Genomic DNA, 21,521 nt, shown 5'->3' on the forward strand with positions numbered 1-21,521 from the left:
GTCGAACGTTGCAGAGCTTTCTCTTTCTTTAGTTTTTGAAAGGTGCATTAAATCATTCAGAAACTTCCAAATTACATTTTTTGATCGATTGTGCTAATTTTCAATAAGAATAGTTCCTATTTAAAAAATAAGATTTAATTGTTACAAAAATCTGAATTCTTAATAGTTTGCCTTTTTTGTTGAATTGGTGCAGATATCGCAATTAGCCCAATTTATAAAAAAATATCTGATGAAAAAAACATGAAACAATATTGTATTTTTCGGCAATGTTTTTTTTCGTTTGAAAATGAATTATTTCGGTGAGTTTGCTTTTTTTTGACTGTATTTTTTATTTGTTGAATTCGAGAAATTGCAAAGTGGCGAAATTTTGCTTATTTTCATAGAATATTGCAAGAATTTGCGTTTGGGACAACAGAAAATTAGTAAACGTTATTTGAACTTAAACAATTTATAAAAAAGGTAAAGACTTGGCCGGTCATATGGCGCAAAATAAAGAAATTAAATTCAGACAAAAATTATTCTTTGTTTTAAAAATATATGAATGAATAATATCTCTTGGCTTTGTTTACGAGCGGTGATATAATTTTTATTTGTGTTTTATTTAATTATATTGTTGGTAACTTAATTGTGCTGTGGCTTTATAACATTAAGCAAATGTAGTCGAGCAATTAGGATAAAGTCGTACACGGATGTTGGATATAATGAAGTTTCGGGCAAAACAAGTCGGGAAAATGTAATTTTTCGTAATTATGTAGCTTTGACCCAAAAAAGCGATAAATACCCAATTTGGGCAAGTCGGCAGGCGTGTCGTTTTTTCCGGGCAAGAAAACACGTGAGGTAGTGGAATGCAGGGTTTTATTAGCAACTTAATTAATATTTACATGTATAAACAACAACCAACACTAAACATCACTCTTACAAGTTATCGGTCGAAGTGAGTTTCCGGCAATCGTCCATCATGCCGAGGTTGATTTGCTGGAGGGAATACTCCGGAACGGCGTTGAGCGAGTCCGGGCGCGAGCGCGCACTGTTCCGGGAACTAGTCCTCACCATGGGCACTTCTACTGAAACGATAGTGGTCAAAAGAGACCCTCGATGGTTGTTACCTCCCGCACTGTGAATTTTGCCGGCTGCCTCGCCGCTAGTCCGCTTATACTGCGGGCCGGAGCCGTACGGGAGCGGTTTGCCCCCGATGGCCCCCTTGTGGCGCTCGGCGCGGTCCTTGCACAGGCCGTAGCGCCCCATTAAGATGAAAAAGTCGCGGCGGTATTGCTGCGTCAGCAGGGCGTACAGACAGGGGTTGGCGCACGAGTTGAGCGGGTAGAAGAACACGAGGAGGATCTTCGTCTGCGTGACGGTGATCAACGGATGGCCTGCGAAATAATTTGCATTCACTTCGAGCCTTAATTCTCCGAGAAAAAGTCGTAGAGAAAGCAATTGAAAAAACAACTTGAACCGAAAATAATTTAAAATCACCTAAAAGCGCCGTGAGGCTGAAGAAGGCGATCGGCGCCCAGCACGCAAAATCGGTGAAGACGAGCAAAGCCATCCTCTTGGCCACAGTGAGGTCGGACCGGACGGAAGTCGTAGATCCCGTGTGTCCACCCTCACGAATCGACTTGTACATACTTCCGTAGCAGACGCAGATGAGGGCGAACGCGATCGCGTTGAAAGCGAGCAAAGTGGAGAGATATATCGTGTCGGCTTTGCCTTTGTTCTCCAAGGGCAGACATATGCTCGTTTTGGAGTAGCTGCTCACCCCCACAAGGGGGAGACATGCCATAAAAAGGGCACAAATCCAGCCGGCGATCATCACGCGAACTGCCGTCCGGAGCTTTAGGCGCTTGTTGAGATGGATGGCCCAGGTGATGGTGTACCATCGCTCGGTGGTTATCACAGCGAGGGTGTACACCGAGAGGACGTTGCCGAAGATGGTGAGCGTGCCGGCAACGCGACAGCCGTTGCCTGAAATTGGAGATTTGGGGGAAAGTAAACTCATTGTAATTAATACGAGCTGGAGATTCATTACATTACTAATTGTGCAAACAAGACGGTAAAGAGATTGTTTATCAACAAGTGATAATCTTTATAGTCGTGTATATCTTATACTTGAATTTATAAATTTAATTGAGTAAAATTAATTTGCGGTCGAATTGCTGTTTATCGACTCAAAAGAATTGATAAAGAAATAGTACACCTCCTATAGAAAAAAAATAATTTACCGTAAATGCGAATGTGTTTATCTGTGTCTAAGCTTGGCTAAGATGTCGCAGACGTGTTCGTTAATGCACCGCACCTGGAAGCATTTTGAATGCTGATTTTGTTATACGTATACATATTCAAAACTCATCTTTGATGTCTGCACCTCATATTCCAAATTCCCGTGTCGGAGCATTGAATACGTGCGGTATAATTCGTGAAATTGTTATAATAATCTTACAAGTCGCGTGAAAGCGTTCGGTTGGGTTTAAAAATCCGCAAATAGTTGGAAATTGCAATTATTGGAAAATTAGCCACATATGAATTTTGTAAGGTCTTACTGGTCGATCAGTTATTTCAAAACTATGTAATATATGGAAAATACGGGCCGGATTGGTGTGGTTTAGCCAATTTCAATTAATTTTCCATAGAATTTTTCAAAGCAGGAACGTTTACAAACACGCATGAGCGCCGACTTTTTCAGTTTTCAACGGATGCACAATAACAAACCAAACTAGAAATTAATCAAAGTTCACCCTTTTTTAAAAACAAACTAAGAGAATTTTCCGGGTATTGATGAGCCAGTTAGTACAAAACTATTGTAATAAATGGAAAATTCGGGTCGGATTATTCAAATTAGTGTGGTTTGGTCAATTTCAATTTATTTTTTATTGAACTTTTCAGTGCATGTGCGCCGACGTTTTAAATTTTAAATTAGAAGTTAACCAAAGTTTATCCCGTTTTTCCGTTGCACAAGAACAAAAATGTAGTAAATCTGTCTTGATTGTAACAATTGTTGGGATTATTTTAAGAAGTGGAACATGTGACAAAAATCTGTGATATTTTTTTTTACAATCAAAGTCTGAATAAAAATCCATCAAAATTTTACTTTCATTTGAATGAATTAACCCAAGCAGTCGGCATCCGTGCAGACACGTCCTTCCACAATCACATTTATTGATTCCTTACGACGTTGTGTATTCCCCCTTGATCCTCTTACTCATTTTTTAAAATTTGTGCCGATAAATGTTTAGAAAAAACATGGTTGAAAAATTCCAGAGAAAAATACGAGTAGCATTGATCTTTCTCGCTTAAATTCCCAAATTCTAAAAGGATTGTTGTATTCGCGACTGAATATTTGCTATGTAGAGATAGGTCTGACCATTGTAGAAAAAACACCGGTTGGAGCGAATATTCTCGCATTACAAGCCCACAAAAATGATTCTTTAAAAGCGGCTTAAGTGATGAAACGTGGGCGCTGCAAACTTGGGCCACTTTCATTCACTTAATTAAGAAGAGTAAAAGCGAGGGATCACACTTCTATTGCCTTAATGACAATTTATAAGATTTTCTTGTTTACCTGAACAAAGTTTCGCAAGTATTGTTTCGCAAAGCCACTTATGTAAAGCACAATTAAAGATTCAAAACGAGACAGCGCGTCCAGCTTATCGGTTTTGTGTCACACTAATGGGTTAATTTTTATAAATGGCGGTTTAGGCAAACAATTCGATTAGTTGTAATTGAGTGCGTGCGTAATTATTTAATGGGTGCAAAATTTTGATAAATACCTTCTTGCCAATCGATGGCGTAATTGAAATAGGCCCTTATGGAGCAGGCGTCCACCACGGCAATAAGCAGCAGATGGATGCCGATGCATAAATCAGCCACGGCTAAATTGCACATGAGAAATTTCGAAACTGTCAGTCGAAAATGCGATGTCGAGATGACTATTACCACGAACAGATTTCCGATCACTGCCGATAACGATATGAACCATACCGGTATCCTTAAAGCCCAATTTCCCATCAGGTCTTCGCAGGGGTTGAAGGCGTCCGGCGCTGGATGACACTTGACCTGTTTAATGCACAAACTTATTTTATTGCATGACGATTTACGACGCTATTCAAGAAAGAATGCTGATTAAGTGCACGACAAACGTTCAGGACGCGATAAAATTGGTCATTTCGAGACGCAAAAAGGTTATTAACATTAAAATATGATGGCGTTTTCAGTATCGCCTCTAATTATTGCGACATCATTTTTTGATTAATTTTTAATTAAAAGACATCAAGCGGTTTAAATTATTGAAGCACGGAACGCGGCGAAAGGGGAGCAAAAGTGTACCTTTCGTTAGGTACAACATTTTTATTGAATATCGCAAAAAAAACTGATTTACGAGGTTTTCACTCTGCTATTCCGTGTTTTTGTTTATCTATTCAAGATCTGTAATGATTTTCGAGTCCGCCCAAACTCCGCTTTAAAAGTATTGTGAGTTCCAATAATGAAATGTATTCGAAAATTTGCACACAACCATAATTTATAACGCCTTTTTCTTTTCAACTGTTGTGTTTTTATCCGAGGCATTATGAGGAACATTTCTTCAGCTTTCCATAGAAGTTCAAAGTTTCAAAAAAATGTAAATTATAATTTTTTGATAAGTTTATTATTTTTAAATATTTTAGAATCATATTATCTCTCCTCTGGCGTTTTTTAATTTTCCAAATTTTTTTTTCTAGTTTTCTTGGAAATTTTGAAATTTTGGTGAATTTTAAGTGCCCATAACTATCAGTTTTTTCAAGTGTCGCCTATTTTTCCCTATAGTCTGATGGAGAATTGAATTTTTTTTATGTTTCTCGAAATTTATTACTAATTACAGCTTTTTTTGGACATAGAAATATTTTTCAAAGAATAAACCAAAAATGTTGTTCCAAATTTTGTCACGAAAAGAGCTATGAATTTCTACTGATTTTCTTAATGTTAAAAAAGTTAAAATAACTTGAAATCTGTTAAACTATTAAAAAAACAAAAATCCGCACGTATAAAGTATTTATTTTAAAACACTTTTAACAAACTCTCATAAGTATTATAGTTTGTGTATAGATTATCGAGTGTCGGTTGGTTATTGCAGTGTATCATAAATTCGTTTGTTAATCGGCGATTAAGTCAAGAAGAACGCTTCTGCTGTAAATTATCAATTACTCCCCTGTGGCAAAAACGGCTTTTAGGTGTGCATTTCCCGTGCATTAGCTCCGGAACCGCCCATTTTTTGTACATTTTTTGTCTTCTCTTCTACATTACCGGCAATAACTTACAAACCTCGTGATAATTCCTGTATATCTCTCCACAAACGGCGGTAGTAACCGGCGATCCATTATTCAGATTCATCGTACTGTTGTGAAAAATCTCATCGCCGTTCCACTGCTCGTCAAAATCGCTCTCAGCGAGACTTGCATTCGGCGGAATGGCCCTAAACAGCGCCCTCAGAGTCGGGTCAGCGTTTTTGGCGTTTTTGGCGGTGCAAGCTTGGCGCTGCTGCTTGACAAATCGGTTGTGTCTTTCGTACTCCCAGGGGTTGTGGGTGTGGGGGAACTTGAAGGCGCAACAATGGTAAGGGTAGGTCAGCCAGGCTTCTTTTATGTACTGCAAAAGGGTGATTAATTGCTGGTTATTGTCTCCGGATCGAAGACAATGCCACAATTGGATTTTACCTTGAAGTTGTAAACTGAGGGAAAGACTTTAAGCGACTCTGTGTCTTGGACTTTGAGGACGTCGATTTCCCGCAGGCCTTCCACGGGTAACGCCGTTATGGCAGTGCTTGAGAGGTCGCTAGAAATTCGATTTTTAATTTTTTGCCGGGAAGGATCCTCGAAATTGTTTTAAACCTAATTTGGTGCACTTTCACGATTCGTAACCGCTTTATGGCAGTTTCTTTTATTGGAAACTTTCTTGGGTTTTATAATCATTTTTACTTACTTCACCTGCAGCTCAACCGAGCGTCAAATTGGCATGTTGTTGCATAATTGGGACCATTCCTATTCATTAATTCCCTCTTCGGGCGCGCATTAATAAGTAAACACATCGCACAAAGCGCCTTTTATAAATGTTTCATTAACTGTCAGAAAATATCGCCCTTTATGCGCCTTCCGCCTAATTATTTTAAGCGCAATTATTTTGTTACATATCACGCGTTCAAGCTTAATTTAACATCGCTCTGATAAAAAATGCGCGTTTAATTAATTATTTGGGGTGGCGTTGTTAAGATTTAACCGCAACTTGCCATAAATTATCACAATTAAGGTGACAGGAGTTGTAAGTCCTCATTACGACAAAAAATTTTCGCCGAGTGAAAGCAAACCCTAAATTCGTTAAAGGAATAAAATATCTTATTACCTACTTCGCATCGAACGTAATGAATGATAATGAGTCCTCTCCGGAATGAGATCATTAAACCTAAATAATCCTAAGAGCTTCTATTTGAAACGTGTCTAGAATTTAAAACCAACTACGACAACATCAACAATTTTAGCTGTTTTTCCGATAAATTATCGCAAAGTTTGCCTTTTATTGAATCAACTTGGTTGCTATTTCCTGTCGAATGTTCTTAATACGAAAGGTCGCAACTTCAATTTTAACTTTTTTAAATACTCCATAAAATTACTTCAGTTTTGCTTTTTTTAATACTTTGACATTTTGACTTTTTTAATATTACCTAAAACAACTGTTGTCCCGAACAGCCCATATACAGGGTGAATCTGCTACACGAATATTATTACTGTATTTTAGAAACATATAATAATCATACAGGATTCAGATTTTGCGATTTAATAGTAATAGTAACAGAAATAGTAGAAAATTTTGAGAAATCGTAAAAACGTGCTTTTAACAGATTTCCCCTGTATGTGTAGTTAATAACGCCAAGTGGTATATAATTTATTGTAAGTTGTTTTTTAATTAATTTAATTGCTGCGCTAATTAATTAATTATCAGTATGGGAATAAGCCGCTGAATTATTGCGTCTCAGTGTGAGCATGCGAGCAAATGGCGTAAAAGTGATAAGAAAAGGCCGGATTAGGTGAAAATTTATTTACAAGTTTTTACTCTTGAGGTCTTATGATTCCCCCAATGATTTTAATTAAAGTTGGAGCCTTGACCTCGTCTTTGATGTAAGTAATCTAGTTAAAAGGGCCAGCGAAAGCTACTCCAAGTTTTCCTTTATCTCAATAAGGACCCCACAACGTTATAAATTGCGGCAGACTGCCCAAAATTGTGTCACTTTTTTAGCAAAATACTCACATGTAGCGCAAGCTCTCCAGTCCGTGAAACGCCTTCACGTGGAGGTTTTTCAGTCGAAAATTTCCACTCAGGCTTCTGAAACGATAATTTGGATACAAATCGAGTTAGGAGGTAACAAAAGGGAAACTTTTCAAACCGAACGGCTAATTTCATTGTGAATTTCTGCCCGAAATATTTACTTTGAGGAGGTTTCGCTGAAAAATAACTAAATTTCGTTTTACTCACAATTTAGCGATCTGCGAGCCCGCAAATGCCGCCTCTTCGACCACTTGCAAATCGTTGTAGTTGAGCACTCTGGTCAAACAAAAAAATCTGTTAATTATTTGGATTATGTCTGATTAAGCCGGCGAAGGAAAATGCTAAAATTAGCGACTTAACGTATAATCCGATCTAACATTTCCTTTAGGAGCGTTTTCCATTAAATCTATTTTGCAAGGAATTCTCCGAGGACTCGAGAACATTCCGCGTCAATTTTTTGTTATTCCTCTTAGTTTCACGTTTATTTTCGCCTAATTGTATTTACAAACAATTTGCTAAATTTAAAACTGCGTAATTTCCACTCAAGTGCCGGATTATCTGCGAAAGAACTAAAGTAATACACAAAACAATGAAAAAAACACAACATGCAAAAATGGTGGATGCGCCGGGATAGTAAAATAGTCATGTCGGATTTATCTTTATTAAAGTAAAATTTGTAGTTACGGCTGTACCACATGTTAAGGCAATATATTGTATGCATGTGAGTGTAATTTGTTTAATATTAAATCCACGTTGCAATAAAATAATTTCTTTAATTTGCTACATCGTGCCAAAAATGAAATTAGTAAAACACACGATAATTCCAGCTGGGACTTTCGGGCATTAATTTGTAAGCTCGAATTCGTGATTTTAAAATGTATAACTTGCATTTGTTGTGTATTATCGATTGAAAGCTGAAAATTGTGTCAGATTAAAATTTTTCGCAGTTACTTATTAATTAACATCTGAATAAAATTTTCTTAACAAGTTTAACAAGTTATACAATTTCTTTAGTTTTTAAAGAATTCTTGTCTTTTCTATTATTTTTGTTTTGTTTTATTCACTGTTCTTTTCTTTAGTAGTTTTTCTATTTTCAGTTTTTGTTTTAATTTAGTTTCGTTTCTTTATTCATTTATCTATTTACTTACAGTTGCTCAGCCTTGACTCTGCTAATTTGCCGCGTGTTGATTCTCTGGATGCGGTTATGCTCCAAATCTCTGTAATAAAACAAACGCCCCTTTACTGTGCTAATCTATCGAGCAGTTGATGCATTTTTAATGGGAGTGTTGGGTCAACAATGACCCGAGCTCATGAAAAATGAATACCTTGGTAATATTTGATCAAGTTTGTCCAAGTTTCGTGTTGACTTAATTGATTTTTCCCTTATTTGGGAAAATGTCCTATTCAGATTGATAGCTTTAGCATATGTTTGCGTTCGCGTTTTAATTTAATTCCCGGATCGATAGCAAATTTCAGCACTTACATCATGTGCAACACCGAGGAAGTGTTCAATCCGTTGAAGTTCGGCATTTCCTCTAATCCCGTGTTGACGATCCTCCTGAAAAAAATCGCGCTTTGTTATTAATTGCGCATTAATTTTTGCGTCGCAATTCGCACGACGTGGTGGTTTGGCGGCAACGTCGACTGGCAAAGACGTGTGCGTCCTTAATTAATTCATTGGCAGTAATTTGTAAGGTAACCGTCAGGGCGGAAATTCGCAGATTGATCCTAATTATTGTTGTAATGAAATAATTTTACTCACAAGATCTTGAGGTTGGGGAGGTAAGCGCTGAAAACCTCCGGCTGGATTTTCAGGAGTTTGGGGGCGCGGTGGATGTATCTGAAAGATTGTAATTACGGTAACTAGCTTGAATTATTAACTACTTTCCGATTAAGTGAGTCGCTGCAATGTTTGCAAATTCAGCAACAAAGCAGTTCTGTCTCTTAATCAGCGCCTGAGTGGGTCTTTGAAGCTGCAATAAAATGACAAATTGGGGGCAAAAGTTCACATTTACCAACCAACACTAGGATTTTTTCCTTGCTAATTAAAGCCAGGCAGAAATATGGCCGTTACCTTACCACATTTGTCAAAGTGTTTGTTATCGTACGTTCATTAAAGTGAAGTTTTATAATTAGCTGCTTGGCTTGCCTCGTTTAATTAAATTTGCCAAATTTTTCTCATTTCCTAATTAAATCGGTGTCGGGAAAAAGTTTGTAAATACCTTAAATGGCTCTAATCTGTTTCGGATTTATCAAGCAGTGAAGTAACCAAGCACACAAATTTTGCACTTTAATTGAAAGTTTGGCGACTTTTATTCATAATTTATCCGCAGCACTCGAGCGCATATTTCGTAGATCGCCTTTATTAATCCAGTAAAGAAATTCTGAAATTTTATATCGTACTAAAATACGATATCTTACATTACTCGTGCATTATTAAATCTAGCTTGAGAACATGTTTTTTCCCAAAAAAATGTTTCCTATAAAAATTCATAACTTAGGAGTCTTGGTTTAGGCGAATTTTCTACGTGTCATATCATATTTTTTATAATACTATTTGACTTTTTAATTTTTTTCGATAAAATTATAGGGTTATTTCAAAGACATTTTCATTCATAGCTCGAAACCTAAAAGTCCAAGTGTAAAACGGTTTGTTTCAGCATATTCTACGGTCCTTTTTACGTATTATCCTAGTTTATTACAACTCCAGATTATTTGAGAAATTAATTTAAAAAATTATTTATATTAGAAAAATGGTGGATGCGCCGGCATTTTAATTAAAAATTTATATCTCGTAAATTAAAAGTCTTATAATAAAACGGTTTGTTCCACCGTACTCTTCGGTCAATTTCCCGTATTATAAGTTTATTACAACCCTTGAATATTTTTTTAAGAGTTAATTTAATAATTATTTTAATTTGAAAAATGGTGGATGCGCCGGGTTCTTTATAACGTAAAAACTAAAAGTTCTAAAACTACTGGAAATTTTGTGGACGCCAATCAATTCTCCGGATTATTTTTCATAAGCCCACAGAAAAATATTTTCATTTTATCAAATAATTGTTTGAACAAAGTTGATGAAAAGATTTTACGGTTTTTGAGACTTACCTTTGAAAAAAGGAAACTGTATTATTTAAGTGTTATAACAATGAAGTGTTATTTGCGTAGTGATTTTGGTGGATGCGCCGGGCCGGTGAAAGTCCAATTTATTTTTATTTAAACTCAATTAAGAGCGATCCTTTCATGTCTATTTTGGTAAACCTAAGTCTTAACATGCACAAAACCCTGAAGCTGAAACAAGTCTGTTCTCCCTTGGGGGAAAAACTACAGAGCAGTAAAAACGTTAGCAAAAATAATTCGTCGTTGCTTATGACTGCCAAGAGGATTTCCTCTGTGGGAAGAGACTGGAATGTAAAGAAAATAGGATTACGAATTTTTTTAAAAATTCAGTTAATTTTTCGATTCCCTGAACAAGGAAACCGCTTAAAGTCCCGAAATGTCTTTTCCTGCAACACTATTGTTATTTCAATTTTAATATTCATGCCTTTGGTAAAAAGTGCAATAACGCTGAAACCGCAGACTGGAATAATCCTTGAAGCTACGTTGTACAATTACTTGCACTTATTACATAACAAGACAAAGCTTTACGTATTTACAGAAACTCGACCTCGGTATTATCGCAGCTTAAAATTAATAAACCTTGCTTGAGCTTGAACAAATCTGCAAACACGATTTCATTGCAAGTGATTTATGGTCCTCGAAAAATGAAAACGCAAAAGTCCCTAAATCGGGCTTTAATTACAAGACAGACGTAACACGATTTGGAGTTGAGGTCAGTAAAAGCTAATTAGACGTTGTCTGATGTGTCATTAATCAGGACGACACGAATTAGATCTCGTTTCAATCTCCATCAACTTAAAATCCGACCCATCATGTAGGAAATTAATGCGATCGTCCTTAACACAACAAGGAATCGTCCTTCTGAGATAATAAAGAGTCGATGCAATTCCTGTTATTTATGGAACGAGTTATAAATCATCCGATATTGTGTGTCAGAGAAGGAAATTCGGGAGAAAAACACAAGTCGTAATTATTACTTACATTGTCTGTAGCTGCCTCAAGTGCTGAAAAACACCAGTTTCGAAATAGTAGAAGTTCTCCAAGTTGAATAGAGTGCTGAAACAGAGGCAGGAAAATAATTACGGCCAAAAATTTCCGTAGCCAGGCCATCACAATCGAAAACAGTAATTCGTGGAGCAATCGAAGATTTATAGTTTCTCATCAAACCAAACGATTTAATCAATTCCAGTTCGAATGTGATGTGTTGCTTAAAATTTTGCTGATCTAAAATGCAAACGAGACTCCGCAGGATAATTTTTTTATATATCCTGGATCCTGGTACTTTTATATTGTTTCATTTGACATTATATTTACAAAATTAACAAACTAAAGAAAATCGATTCACAAAAACACATAAATTTGTAACATATTACATGTTTGAGTTAGTATATTTTTTTGAAAATTTTGTAGAATTTTGTCAAAAGACAGAAATTTGGTAATGTCTTACGTGACTACTCTCTAAAAAATAAGAGTTTTTCTCTTTTCAGTTCAAATCAGTTCCTTCTCGAAATGAAATAGACAAGTCATTTTTCAACTTTATACGTGTATTTCGAAAAATTCTTCAGCCTTTTTTAAAACATATGAAAAAAAATTACATCATTAAATGCAAATTAAGAATTTTAAAAGATGTAAGTAAAACACCAAGTGAAGCCATATTTTAAAAAGGGCTGAAGACGAACCAATTGGTTCGAAACATGTTTCTTATTTTTTTTCAACTTTCGCACAATAAATTCTTGTAGTGTTTGACTTGGGATGTTTTTTACTATTGCTAATAGTTTTTGTATGCTAATATTTTTATAAATATCGTTGGTGTAATTAGTTGTGTCCAAACCCAATTCGATCAGTTTACAAACTCACAGCTCTCGCAGCGTGCTCGAGTAGGGCACGAGCGAATCGCTTTTCAGCACTTCAATCCCGGCGTCCTCGATAACCCTGAAAAGGATTTGCTCAATTTCCGACTAGCAAATTCGAGGACTCACAGAATGGTGAGCTCTTTATGCAGGCTGTTGGGGATGTCCATCAGGGCCGGACCGCTGCATCTGCATTCAAACCCCACGTCCACTTCCTCGCAGGGACACTCTTTCAGGGCCGGCCCGCTGGCGGGGATGCCCATCATGATTTTGTCGGGGGCTGCAGGCGGCAGACTCAGCCACAGCCAGAATCTGAAACGTTTGATTTCGGCTCTCAGACGGTGAAAAAGCGCAACGATTTGTCTGCTTTTTGTGACGAACGAAAGAAATTTATTGTAGGGATGTTTGCGCTGCGTTGGGAGTTATTATGGTTTAATGTGGACAATAAGAGAGATGTCGGGGTTTTTGCGATTTCCAGACTTGTAAATTATTTATCATTTATTACGCGGAGGGAAGTCTTTTACTCAATTTCTTGATTCGCTCGCAATTTGCGCCTAATTGCGCGATTCACGCCATGAGATTGAATTTTAATCACGAACGAAATGAAATGCAACAAATTGTATTTTTCGTGCTCCAAATCAGGTATTAGCCGTTGTCAATTTTTGTTGCGCTTAACGAGATTATTTCATACGTGTTGACAGTGGATTTGTAATCTACACATCAAAGCTTGTTCGCTGAAAAAATCGCGGCCGTAATAACAGCTTATTTTTGCCGAAAAAACGCGATTTGATGTGATGTGAATTTAATCATTTTTTTCTTACAAGTCAATATTTTCTGCGGCTTGCTTCTTTGTTACAAGAGACGCATAAAAACTGATTTTATTTCGCCAAATTTCATTTCGTCAAGCTCGGTTTGATCGTCTTAAAGCCAAAATTCGGGAAAGACAGTTTGTGTTTGTTTAGACGAGGCATTTATTTAATAGCGCCACTAAAGTCTAACCGTCTGTATTTACACGCGGACCCAAAAATAATAAAAACGTTGCGCTGTGAATTATTCATGTCGTATGCTTATGAGGTTTTATTTATAACGTCGATTTGAGAGGCACTTGCAGCCTCCATAAATCCAAATCGCATGTCCCAATATGTTTTATTCAAAGTCGGGATGACTCCGGGCTCGAAAAATTACGCATTACATGAAACGCTGTTTTCCGGAAAAATTAATCGGGAAAGTTGGGGTGAGCGAACTTTTGGCATAAAATTACAAGGGCGACAGGTGACTTTCTTGATTTATGGGATTGCATTCCACTTTCTGCAACATTTATCTCAAGGAGGGCTAAAGGAAAATTAATGAGAGATGTGCGAGATTGAGGGCACAGTTTGGGAGAAAAAGCACTCGAGGGGCATTCCTCAGGCTCTAATTGAATAAAATGGCTTTAAAGCACTAGAACTAAAACGATCCTATTACTACGCCTGAAATATTCAACGAGCACCACTCCGTACCTGCTACATTTTAATTGTCTTAGTGCCCTAAAAATGTAAAAAACCGCTAGTTTTTGAACATATTACTAACGATTAACATGTATTTTCAACATCACTGCTTTTTTTAACTTATTTATAAAGCTATAGTCTATTGATTTTATGGTACTAGAACTGAAACAGTTCTATTATTAAGCCTGAAATATTCAACGAGCATTCGCTTCTCTTGACCGAAATTGTTTCAGTTTTGTTATTTTAGTTTGTATTTTTTTCAGATCCTAGAGCACGTGCTACTCAAACATCTTGATGGCTTCCTTACCTGGTAAGTTTTTTTTGCTCTAGAACTTAAAAAATTGCTACTTTACGACTTCTGCCAGAAATGTGTGGCTTTGATGTCGTAAAGACCTCCTAATCGCGCGCCGTTTTAATTTCAACTATTTCAACTATAGTTATTATCTTTCATTAACTATTAAGAAGTTGATGTTTTCAAAAATATCACTGTATTTTTTTTGTTTTCTCTTAACTTGCTCATAAAGCTACTTTATAGCACTAGAACTAAAAGAATTGTGATATTACACCTGAAATATTCAACGGGTAATTCGGTTCTCTTAACACAAATTATGACTTTCGTATTTAATTTTTGTTTTTTTTTCTGAAGGTTTTTTACCAGGTAAGTTGTTATTGCTCTAGTGTCGTAAAAACTTAGAAAGCGGCCAGTTTTTGAACATTTTTCGTCGATTTCTTTTTGATTTGTAGTTTTGGTGTCGTAAAGGCCTCATTACCGCCCGCTGTTTTAATTTGAAGTAGAAGCTCAAAAATTCGAAATTTTAAGACTAAGTCTCTTTTTCAGTAATTACATTACACAATTTACTTCATTTTAATTATTACTTTTTTGATATTTCCAAAAACATAAATGCACTTTTTTATTTGTTTCCCTTAACTTGGTAATAAAGCTATATATTTTATAGCACTAGAACTAAAACGATTTCAATATTATACGTGAAATATTCAACGAGCAGTGCGTTCTCTTGACAAGTAATAATTATTGTTCGACTTTTGTATTTTATTATTTGTTTTTTTTTGTGAAGGCTTCCTTGCCTGTTTTTGGCCGATTTTAGTCGTTTTCCTCAGTCTTGTTGTGCTTCTGGTGTGGTAGAGGCTTCATTAGCGCCTGCCGTTTTAATTCGAAGTAAAAAAGCAAATCAATGAGTTCTTATTTCCGTGTCTATTGTCGAACCATTTCATAAAGCCGCGCAATCACGGCTAATCCACGTGTTGGAAATAACCGAGGAGTTTAATAAGCGTACAAGTTTAATTTTCTCCTTTTAAAACAAGCCAGGCAGTTAAATGTTTGTGGCTTTTTTTAAACGTTTATTTCCCTCTGAGGTTATTAAAAATTTGTAATTAGTTTTAAATCGTCGTCACTCGGCGGTTATATCAAATTTGGAATCAAATCGCTCCTTATGTTTGAAGACGCTTTGATTACGTTTTACGTAAGTTTAATTAAAGTCGGCGATATTTGAATAAAAACACGATATCGAATAACAAATCGTGATTATTATTAAGCTAGTAATACGAGCCGTAAAACGAAAAAACCTGACGATACTGTCGCAGATTAAGTCCTAAACTTGTTTTTTTATTATTTGGTATAAAGTTTACTAGCGGCCTTAAAAGATTTATTATTTCGACACTTTCAGAAATCAGAAATAGTAAACATCTGCGACGAAATACATCACTCAAGGACGTGTCGTGTGTGAAAATTTCAATTTTGGCAAAATAGGAAACGTGCTTCGAAAGTCGCGAATTTTCCCAATCTGCATAGTTCGTAGATAATTACGCTTTTGTAAGGAGCACAATACGAGCTTTCCACACCAAGTGGTGCATTCTTGAAGGCAAACTTTACGTGAATATTAGTTGAATCAACTTGCTGTTAATTAAGACGGCGTGTATAAATGTTTGACTTCCTGCCGCCGCAAGATTTTTACTTTGTCAGCCACTTAAAAAACGAAAACCGTTAATAAACCCCATCGTAACAGCCCGGTCGTAAAACAAAACCGCGTTATTGACTGTTATCAGCATAGATAACCATAAATTTACGCCGTTTGTGCTTTTATTCGCCCGAATCAAAACTCAAGTTGGCCATTTCGGATAATTAATTACTTGTGCCATTATTACGGCTTGGCGCAAAAAATCTTTTAATAAAGTTTAATGAATTAACAGCGACTCCCTTCGGAGTGTTGCTTCAATAGGCGAATTCTTACAAGGCTTTTAATGAAATGTCGAGCGTAATTTTTTCGCACCATTAAGATTAGTTAATTTTCTTGTTTATTGTACACCGAGGGCTAATTCTTTCGAGAGTGAAACAATGAATCGGGCGCTGGGACGTGCGAAATTGCTCATCTCTCAAGCGGAAACGCGAAATTAATCCTTTTCCAGTTCGATTTTGTTCAGTAAAATTTTTGACGGTTTTGGACGCTGGCCTCTCGGGAGTGGACTAAAGCGCGCAATATAAATGCATGTCGCGAAATTGGGTGAAGTGTATGTGCATTAGCTCTTCGAAAGTTGGATGAAATTTGGTCAAGTTTTAAATCGGGATGTGAAACGGAAAGCGTGTCCGAATTTAGTTATTAATTGGTTTGCAACTTTATTGTCTCGCTTTAATTACAGACAGATACAGTGGCGGGAACAACTCTGTGAGTTACGCGGATTTGGTATAATGTCAGATTAGAACAATCTACGGAAACACAATATCAGATTACGGATTGTGATATTCGCAGTGATGGACGTCACCTCATTTTCCAGTCTTAGTTTCGCAAAAATGGAACAACGCGAGCCATAAAGGTGGAAAGAAATATACATTGGCGGAAGTTTTCGGCGGATGGATGCCAGATTTGTTTAATAAAAATAAATTGAAGAAAAAAGTGTAGGTTTTGGACAAAAAAATAACCAGGGTTTTGAACTGTGCAAATTTATTTTTACAACCAATTCACATACGCAGTTTTTTGCACTTTGATAAATTGATGAAATACGCATTTCAAATTGAATATCCAAAGATTTGATGGGCTAAAAGGTTCACAAATGGAGGTTTATTTAAAAAAAATCATATTACATATCAAAAATTTTGTCGTTACAAGAGCCCTTTCTTTAATTCCTTTTTTCAATTTTTATTTACTACATGTTAATATTTGTATTGTAAATTACGTTATTTCAGACAATTGCAAACGATTTATATTATTTCAAATTTATTTCGGTAAGTAACATAAAATATATAAAACAAAGAGAATAAAAAAATGAAAAATAAAACAACACATTATCTTATCTTATTTGTTTATTTTTTTCGAGAGAAATGAAAAGAAATAGGTGCGTAACATAAAAATAAATAAAATAGAAAAAATAAAACATATAGAAATAAAAGAACAAACGATAAGTTATTTAGCCAGAAACCTATTTATTTCCAGAAATTTCAACGAAAAATGTTTAAAAATCATCACAATAGATCCAAATAACATTATTTTAACAAAATTTCAAATGATTTTGCTGCTAAAAAAATTAGAAAAGAACAAAATAACATAAAAATACATAAAATAAAAAGAATTAAAAAAACTAACGTACGTAATATAAAAATTTCTAAAATAGAAAGAATTAAAACATAATTGTAAAAATAAAATAACATATTGTGAGTAATTTAGCTAGAACCCTATTTATTTCAAAAAATTTCAACAAAAAATTTTAACAATCATCAAAATAGCCTACACTATATTATTTGAACAAATTCTAAGTGATTTTGCTGATCAGAGAATTCGAAACGAACCAAGTAACATAAAAATAAATAAAATTAAAAAAATTACATAAAATCTAAAAAGAAAATTACAAAAATCAAATAACCTAAATCCTAAACCTTATTATTTTCTATCAGCAAATATTTTTACAAAAAAATTAAAAACTATTCTCCAATAATATTATATTGATTATATTAAATATATCGCTGGGTCTTTTTATTTCTTCTTTCTTTCTTAACTTACAAATACTTAAATTACAAAAAAACTGAATAAAGCTACTTGTGTTTGTGCAAAATAAACATCATTTCATATAATTTATCGCCGTGACAATTTTTTCAAACGTCACAAAATTGAGAAATGTGCTCCAAGGGGTGTGTTCTGAATTTTTAATTTCGTTGGAATTTAAAATATTTGCACTTCATCTAAATAACATCTAATTTAAACTGAAGCGGTAAATGTTACCTTAAATATTTGTGTGATAATTTAATTAACCATTATTTAGCATTATTGTTTTCGGTCTTTTAACCTTGACACCGCAACATTAAAACAGATATAAATTAGGGGTGACGTATTTTTTATTGCTTTTTTCATGTGAAAATTGAGGGAAAATATTTTAAAAAAAGTACAAGTACAATACGTGTTATTAGTTTTGTTATTTTTAGCAAGTTGTTCGTATCCGAAAATAAATTACCAAGCACTACTAACTTGAAGCTAATTCGATGTTTCAAGACGTGTTCTATTATCTTTAAAATGCAATCGTATTGAAATAAACCACACCGATTTTCCCAAACTTAAAGTTTATATTTTGCGTCTCGCGTGAAATATTGTAACTGACATAAATCGAATGATAAATGAGTGATAACAAAGAAAAGCGCACAACAATTTTACGGCCTGATTAGCATTAAAATTAATTCAGTTCCGGCATATGGCAGAGCCTATTATGCCCTAAAAGCAACGTTCTAATCCATTGCAAGTAATTAAGATAACGTTAAAACAATATCATTAATCATCAATTGTGTCAAAACAGAAAATCATGAAGTGTGCCCTCGATCCAGTTAATAAAATGTTTCAGTTCCGAATTGTGTAAATTGTACGACTTACAGCAACATGCTGAAGCTTTTTCAGGCCGAAAATTTTTTCATCACTCGCGGAAACTTTTAAGCTCGCGCCGCGTTTCAGGAGGTGGTGGTGGTTTTCAGGCGCGCTGCTGGAAAACTGCCTCACAACACCAGAGTTGCGTTCAGCTTATGGTCGTGCGCATGATTATCACCACTATCACCAAAAATTTCATCCAAAAATTGTGAAAATTCACCAAAGGGTGGTAAAAAAACTTAAACGTTTCAACCCCAGCCAGCAATTTGTCATAATTGAAAGTGGGTGTAATGGAGATTAGTTCGAGTCTAATTAAGCTAACACAATCCGCCATGTTAGCGAAATATCCAGCTAAGGAAATAAGCTATCTGTCACAAGAACGTGACGTCTTGTGATTAAGTTACTTGTTGCTTCATCCAATTAAAAATAGCGGACTTAAAGGTGTGAAGTCTATTCTTGGAGTTTCTGTTTGTTGATAAGATTTGTGGCTTTTTACGGGAAAAAATGACTCGTTATTGTATTGATTTATATTTAGCAAAGTTGACAAGGGGTCGCAATTTTTTAATAAAATAGTTGGAGGGATAATAAAAGCTGAAACAGGGCTGTAAATATTTGCGTAATTGCAAATGATTGTGGTGGACAGTTGGTTTTTTCTATTAAAAATAATTAATCGTTTGCAATGTTGGTGGAAATCAAGCTGTGATCGCAATTAAAACAGCTCCTCTGCCAAATGTTTCGATTACAGAGCGCAATTATTTCGAGGAGATCGAAACTTAATAAAGCCCTGTCCGATTTTTCCACTCATCAGAAAATTTTCCCCCAATCAACAGGTGTTCCTTTCAAGTCTGGAACAAGCCGAAAAAACGTAACGCCGGATTATTCCGGTTCGAGTTGAGACAACTCCTTTATAAGTGTATAAATATTTTATATAAGCATGCTTCACTATTTGTCTTCTTTGTGTTTCACGTTCACACGCCATAATCTGTTGGGATCAAGCCCGGGTGTAAAAATATCGCCCGTGGGCGGATTTCCAATCGATAACACTTTATAAGCGAAAGAGTCATTTGAATAAATGGATTATCTCCTCTTCCTTGTAGGAAATTTTAATAATTTGCTCCCGAAACGTTAATTAAGACTTGCAAATTTTGTTTTTTCGCCAGCACAGATATGCTCACTACGGGAATGTAAAGTAGGATTACTAGACAATGTTGGGATATTGGAAAAGTTATAATAGTTACAGTGTCGGAATTATCCCTCGGACATGGCACCGGATTACGTTACGAATATTTTTGCCATAAATTCGTTAACAATTTGATTAAAATACGAATCGTCCTATTTTATATAAAGTTTGTCGACGTTTATGACTCCATGCATGCAACTTTACGAACTAGACCCAAGTCAAATGCCTAAACACAAAGGATATTAACTTGCGTGGGTTCACATCTCGGATCGTGAAAGTTTGGTTCGGATTTTTGCACGCAAATTAAATAATTTCACTCCTTTTTCGGATTAGTAATTTACAGTGTACAGTTACGAAAGTTTGTCCATATTTTTTTACAAGTAATTACTGTTAATAACAGGGGTTGGTGAACGACATTTGCCCAAGGCTGTTGAAGTTTATGAGATCCCTTGATAGATTAATAAAATTTTTTAGTCATAAATTCGCGTCGAGTTCAACTAAATTGGGGAAACAGGAAACAAAATAAAATAAACGTCAGGATTTCATTCGGAATTAGACGGAGTTACCGATACTACATCGATTTTTATCTAAAAATTGTCCAAAAGCTATTTTATCGCAAAATTGCATAGGGATTTGGATTTCATAACTTTATCTGTCGTTAAAGCGTTTATCGATTATAAATATTCCATTCATTCATTAAAACATGTAAAATTTCAACTAATTCTAAAACACAAATGTAATATCAGAATCTATCGACCCAGTTTAAAAGTTTTTAGATTTTTGAGAAGAAACCAAAAAAATCAGGTTATCTAAGAGATGAATTGTTAAGAGATTAATTGATTTTTATCGAATTTGGGTTTTGTCATGATAACGATTTTGTAAGTTAAAATAGCTAGTCTGAGATGTTTTTCTACGAAATGTAAATAATTTGAATTACTTACCTTTCATTAGAATGCTTATGAATTTCAAGTATTCCCATTAAGAGAAGAAATTCGCGCGTTTATTTGTTAGTTTCGATTATACTTTGTAATTTCTCATCGCCTAATGCACATAATTAGCCAGACTTTGGGCGTTTTTACTGCCAAAGCAATTAAAAATAATCAGGAATAATTTACAATTTTTAATCAAAAATCGCCGTAGAAAATTAAAGTGTTTTTGTGCGTCGAGATTTCTCCCTGTGGGAAACGTAAGAAATTGAGTAAATAGACCTAAAAGGCGGCAAACACTTTATTTCCCATAAAAACCATCTCACAAACAAACAAATTTCTCAAAGTATAAATTTCATCTCCGACTCGCATCCAAATCATATTTTTCGTCGTGTCATATTTTAGTGCCTCTCAAGTAGTCGCGATATCGCACGACCGCTCGTTCTTGCTCACTAGTCTCAATTGATCCAGTTCGCTGAAGTCTTACGCTTGTAATGGCTTTTTCAGGTGCAAAATCCTGAAAACGGACCAGATAACAAGCTGCCATTACACCGGTTCGACCTCTACCCATGCGACAATGCACGCCGACAGCCTGCACAAACCAAATACAAAAATTATCATCGATCCACGAAGGTGGACTAGTTTAAATCGAGAGCTAATTCATTCAATTTAAATAAATTACACGAAAAAAGTGGTTTCATGAATTTTATTAGATTACCACATTCTTGTGACTCCTATTAGCGAATTAGATGAAATACAGGCGGTCTCTCAGTCCATTATTCACCTCCAAATGTTTGAAAATTAATCTT

The 21,521-nt window shown here is 35.3% G+C and overlaps 1 protein-coding gene across 4 annotated transcripts; it reads right to left on the bottom strand.

The window, feature by feature from the left end:
- Nucleotides 1-838: 838 nt before the first annotated feature.
- On the bottom strand, nucleotides 839-18,896 carry LOC662553 (lutropin-choriogonadotropic hormone receptor). Of its 4 annotated transcripts, none has more exons than XM_015981351.2 (15): nucleotides 18,616-18,896; nucleotides 12,390-12,572; nucleotides 12,268-12,342; nucleotides 11,392-11,466; nucleotides 9,053-9,130; nucleotides 8,774-8,848; nucleotides 8,439-8,507; nucleotides 7,498-7,566; nucleotides 7,273-7,347; nucleotides 5,688-5,805; nucleotides 5,296-5,619; nucleotides 3,768-4,053; nucleotides 1,477-1,965; nucleotides 1,116-1,373; nucleotides 839-1,064 (listed from the first exon to the last, which is right to left on the bottom strand). In XM_015981351.2, exons 1-15 carry the CDS (start codon nucleotides 18,621-18,623, stop codon nucleotides 916-918), a joined length of 2,331 nt encoding a protein of 776 aa, XP_015836837.1. In that variant the 5' UTR covers nucleotides 18,624-18,896; the 3' UTR covers nucleotides 839-915. The 4 variants fall into 4 exon arrangements, with proteins under 4 accessions (XP_015836837.1, XP_015836838.1, XP_008195299.1 ...); XM_015981352.2 differs by having other exon boundaries at nucleotides 839-1,061; nucleotides 18,616-18,895; XM_008197077.3 differs by having other exon boundaries at nucleotides 839-1,373.
- Between the last annotated feature and the right edge of the window lie 2,625 nt (nucleotides 18,897-21,521).

Source organism: Tribolium castaneum, chromosome 3, assembly GCF_031307605.1.
Source record: "Tribolium castaneum strain GA2 chromosome 3, icTriCast1.1, whole genome shotgun sequence".
Lineage (NCBI taxonomy): Eukaryota > Metazoa > Arthropoda > Insecta > Coleoptera > Tenebrionidae > Tribolium > Tribolium castaneum.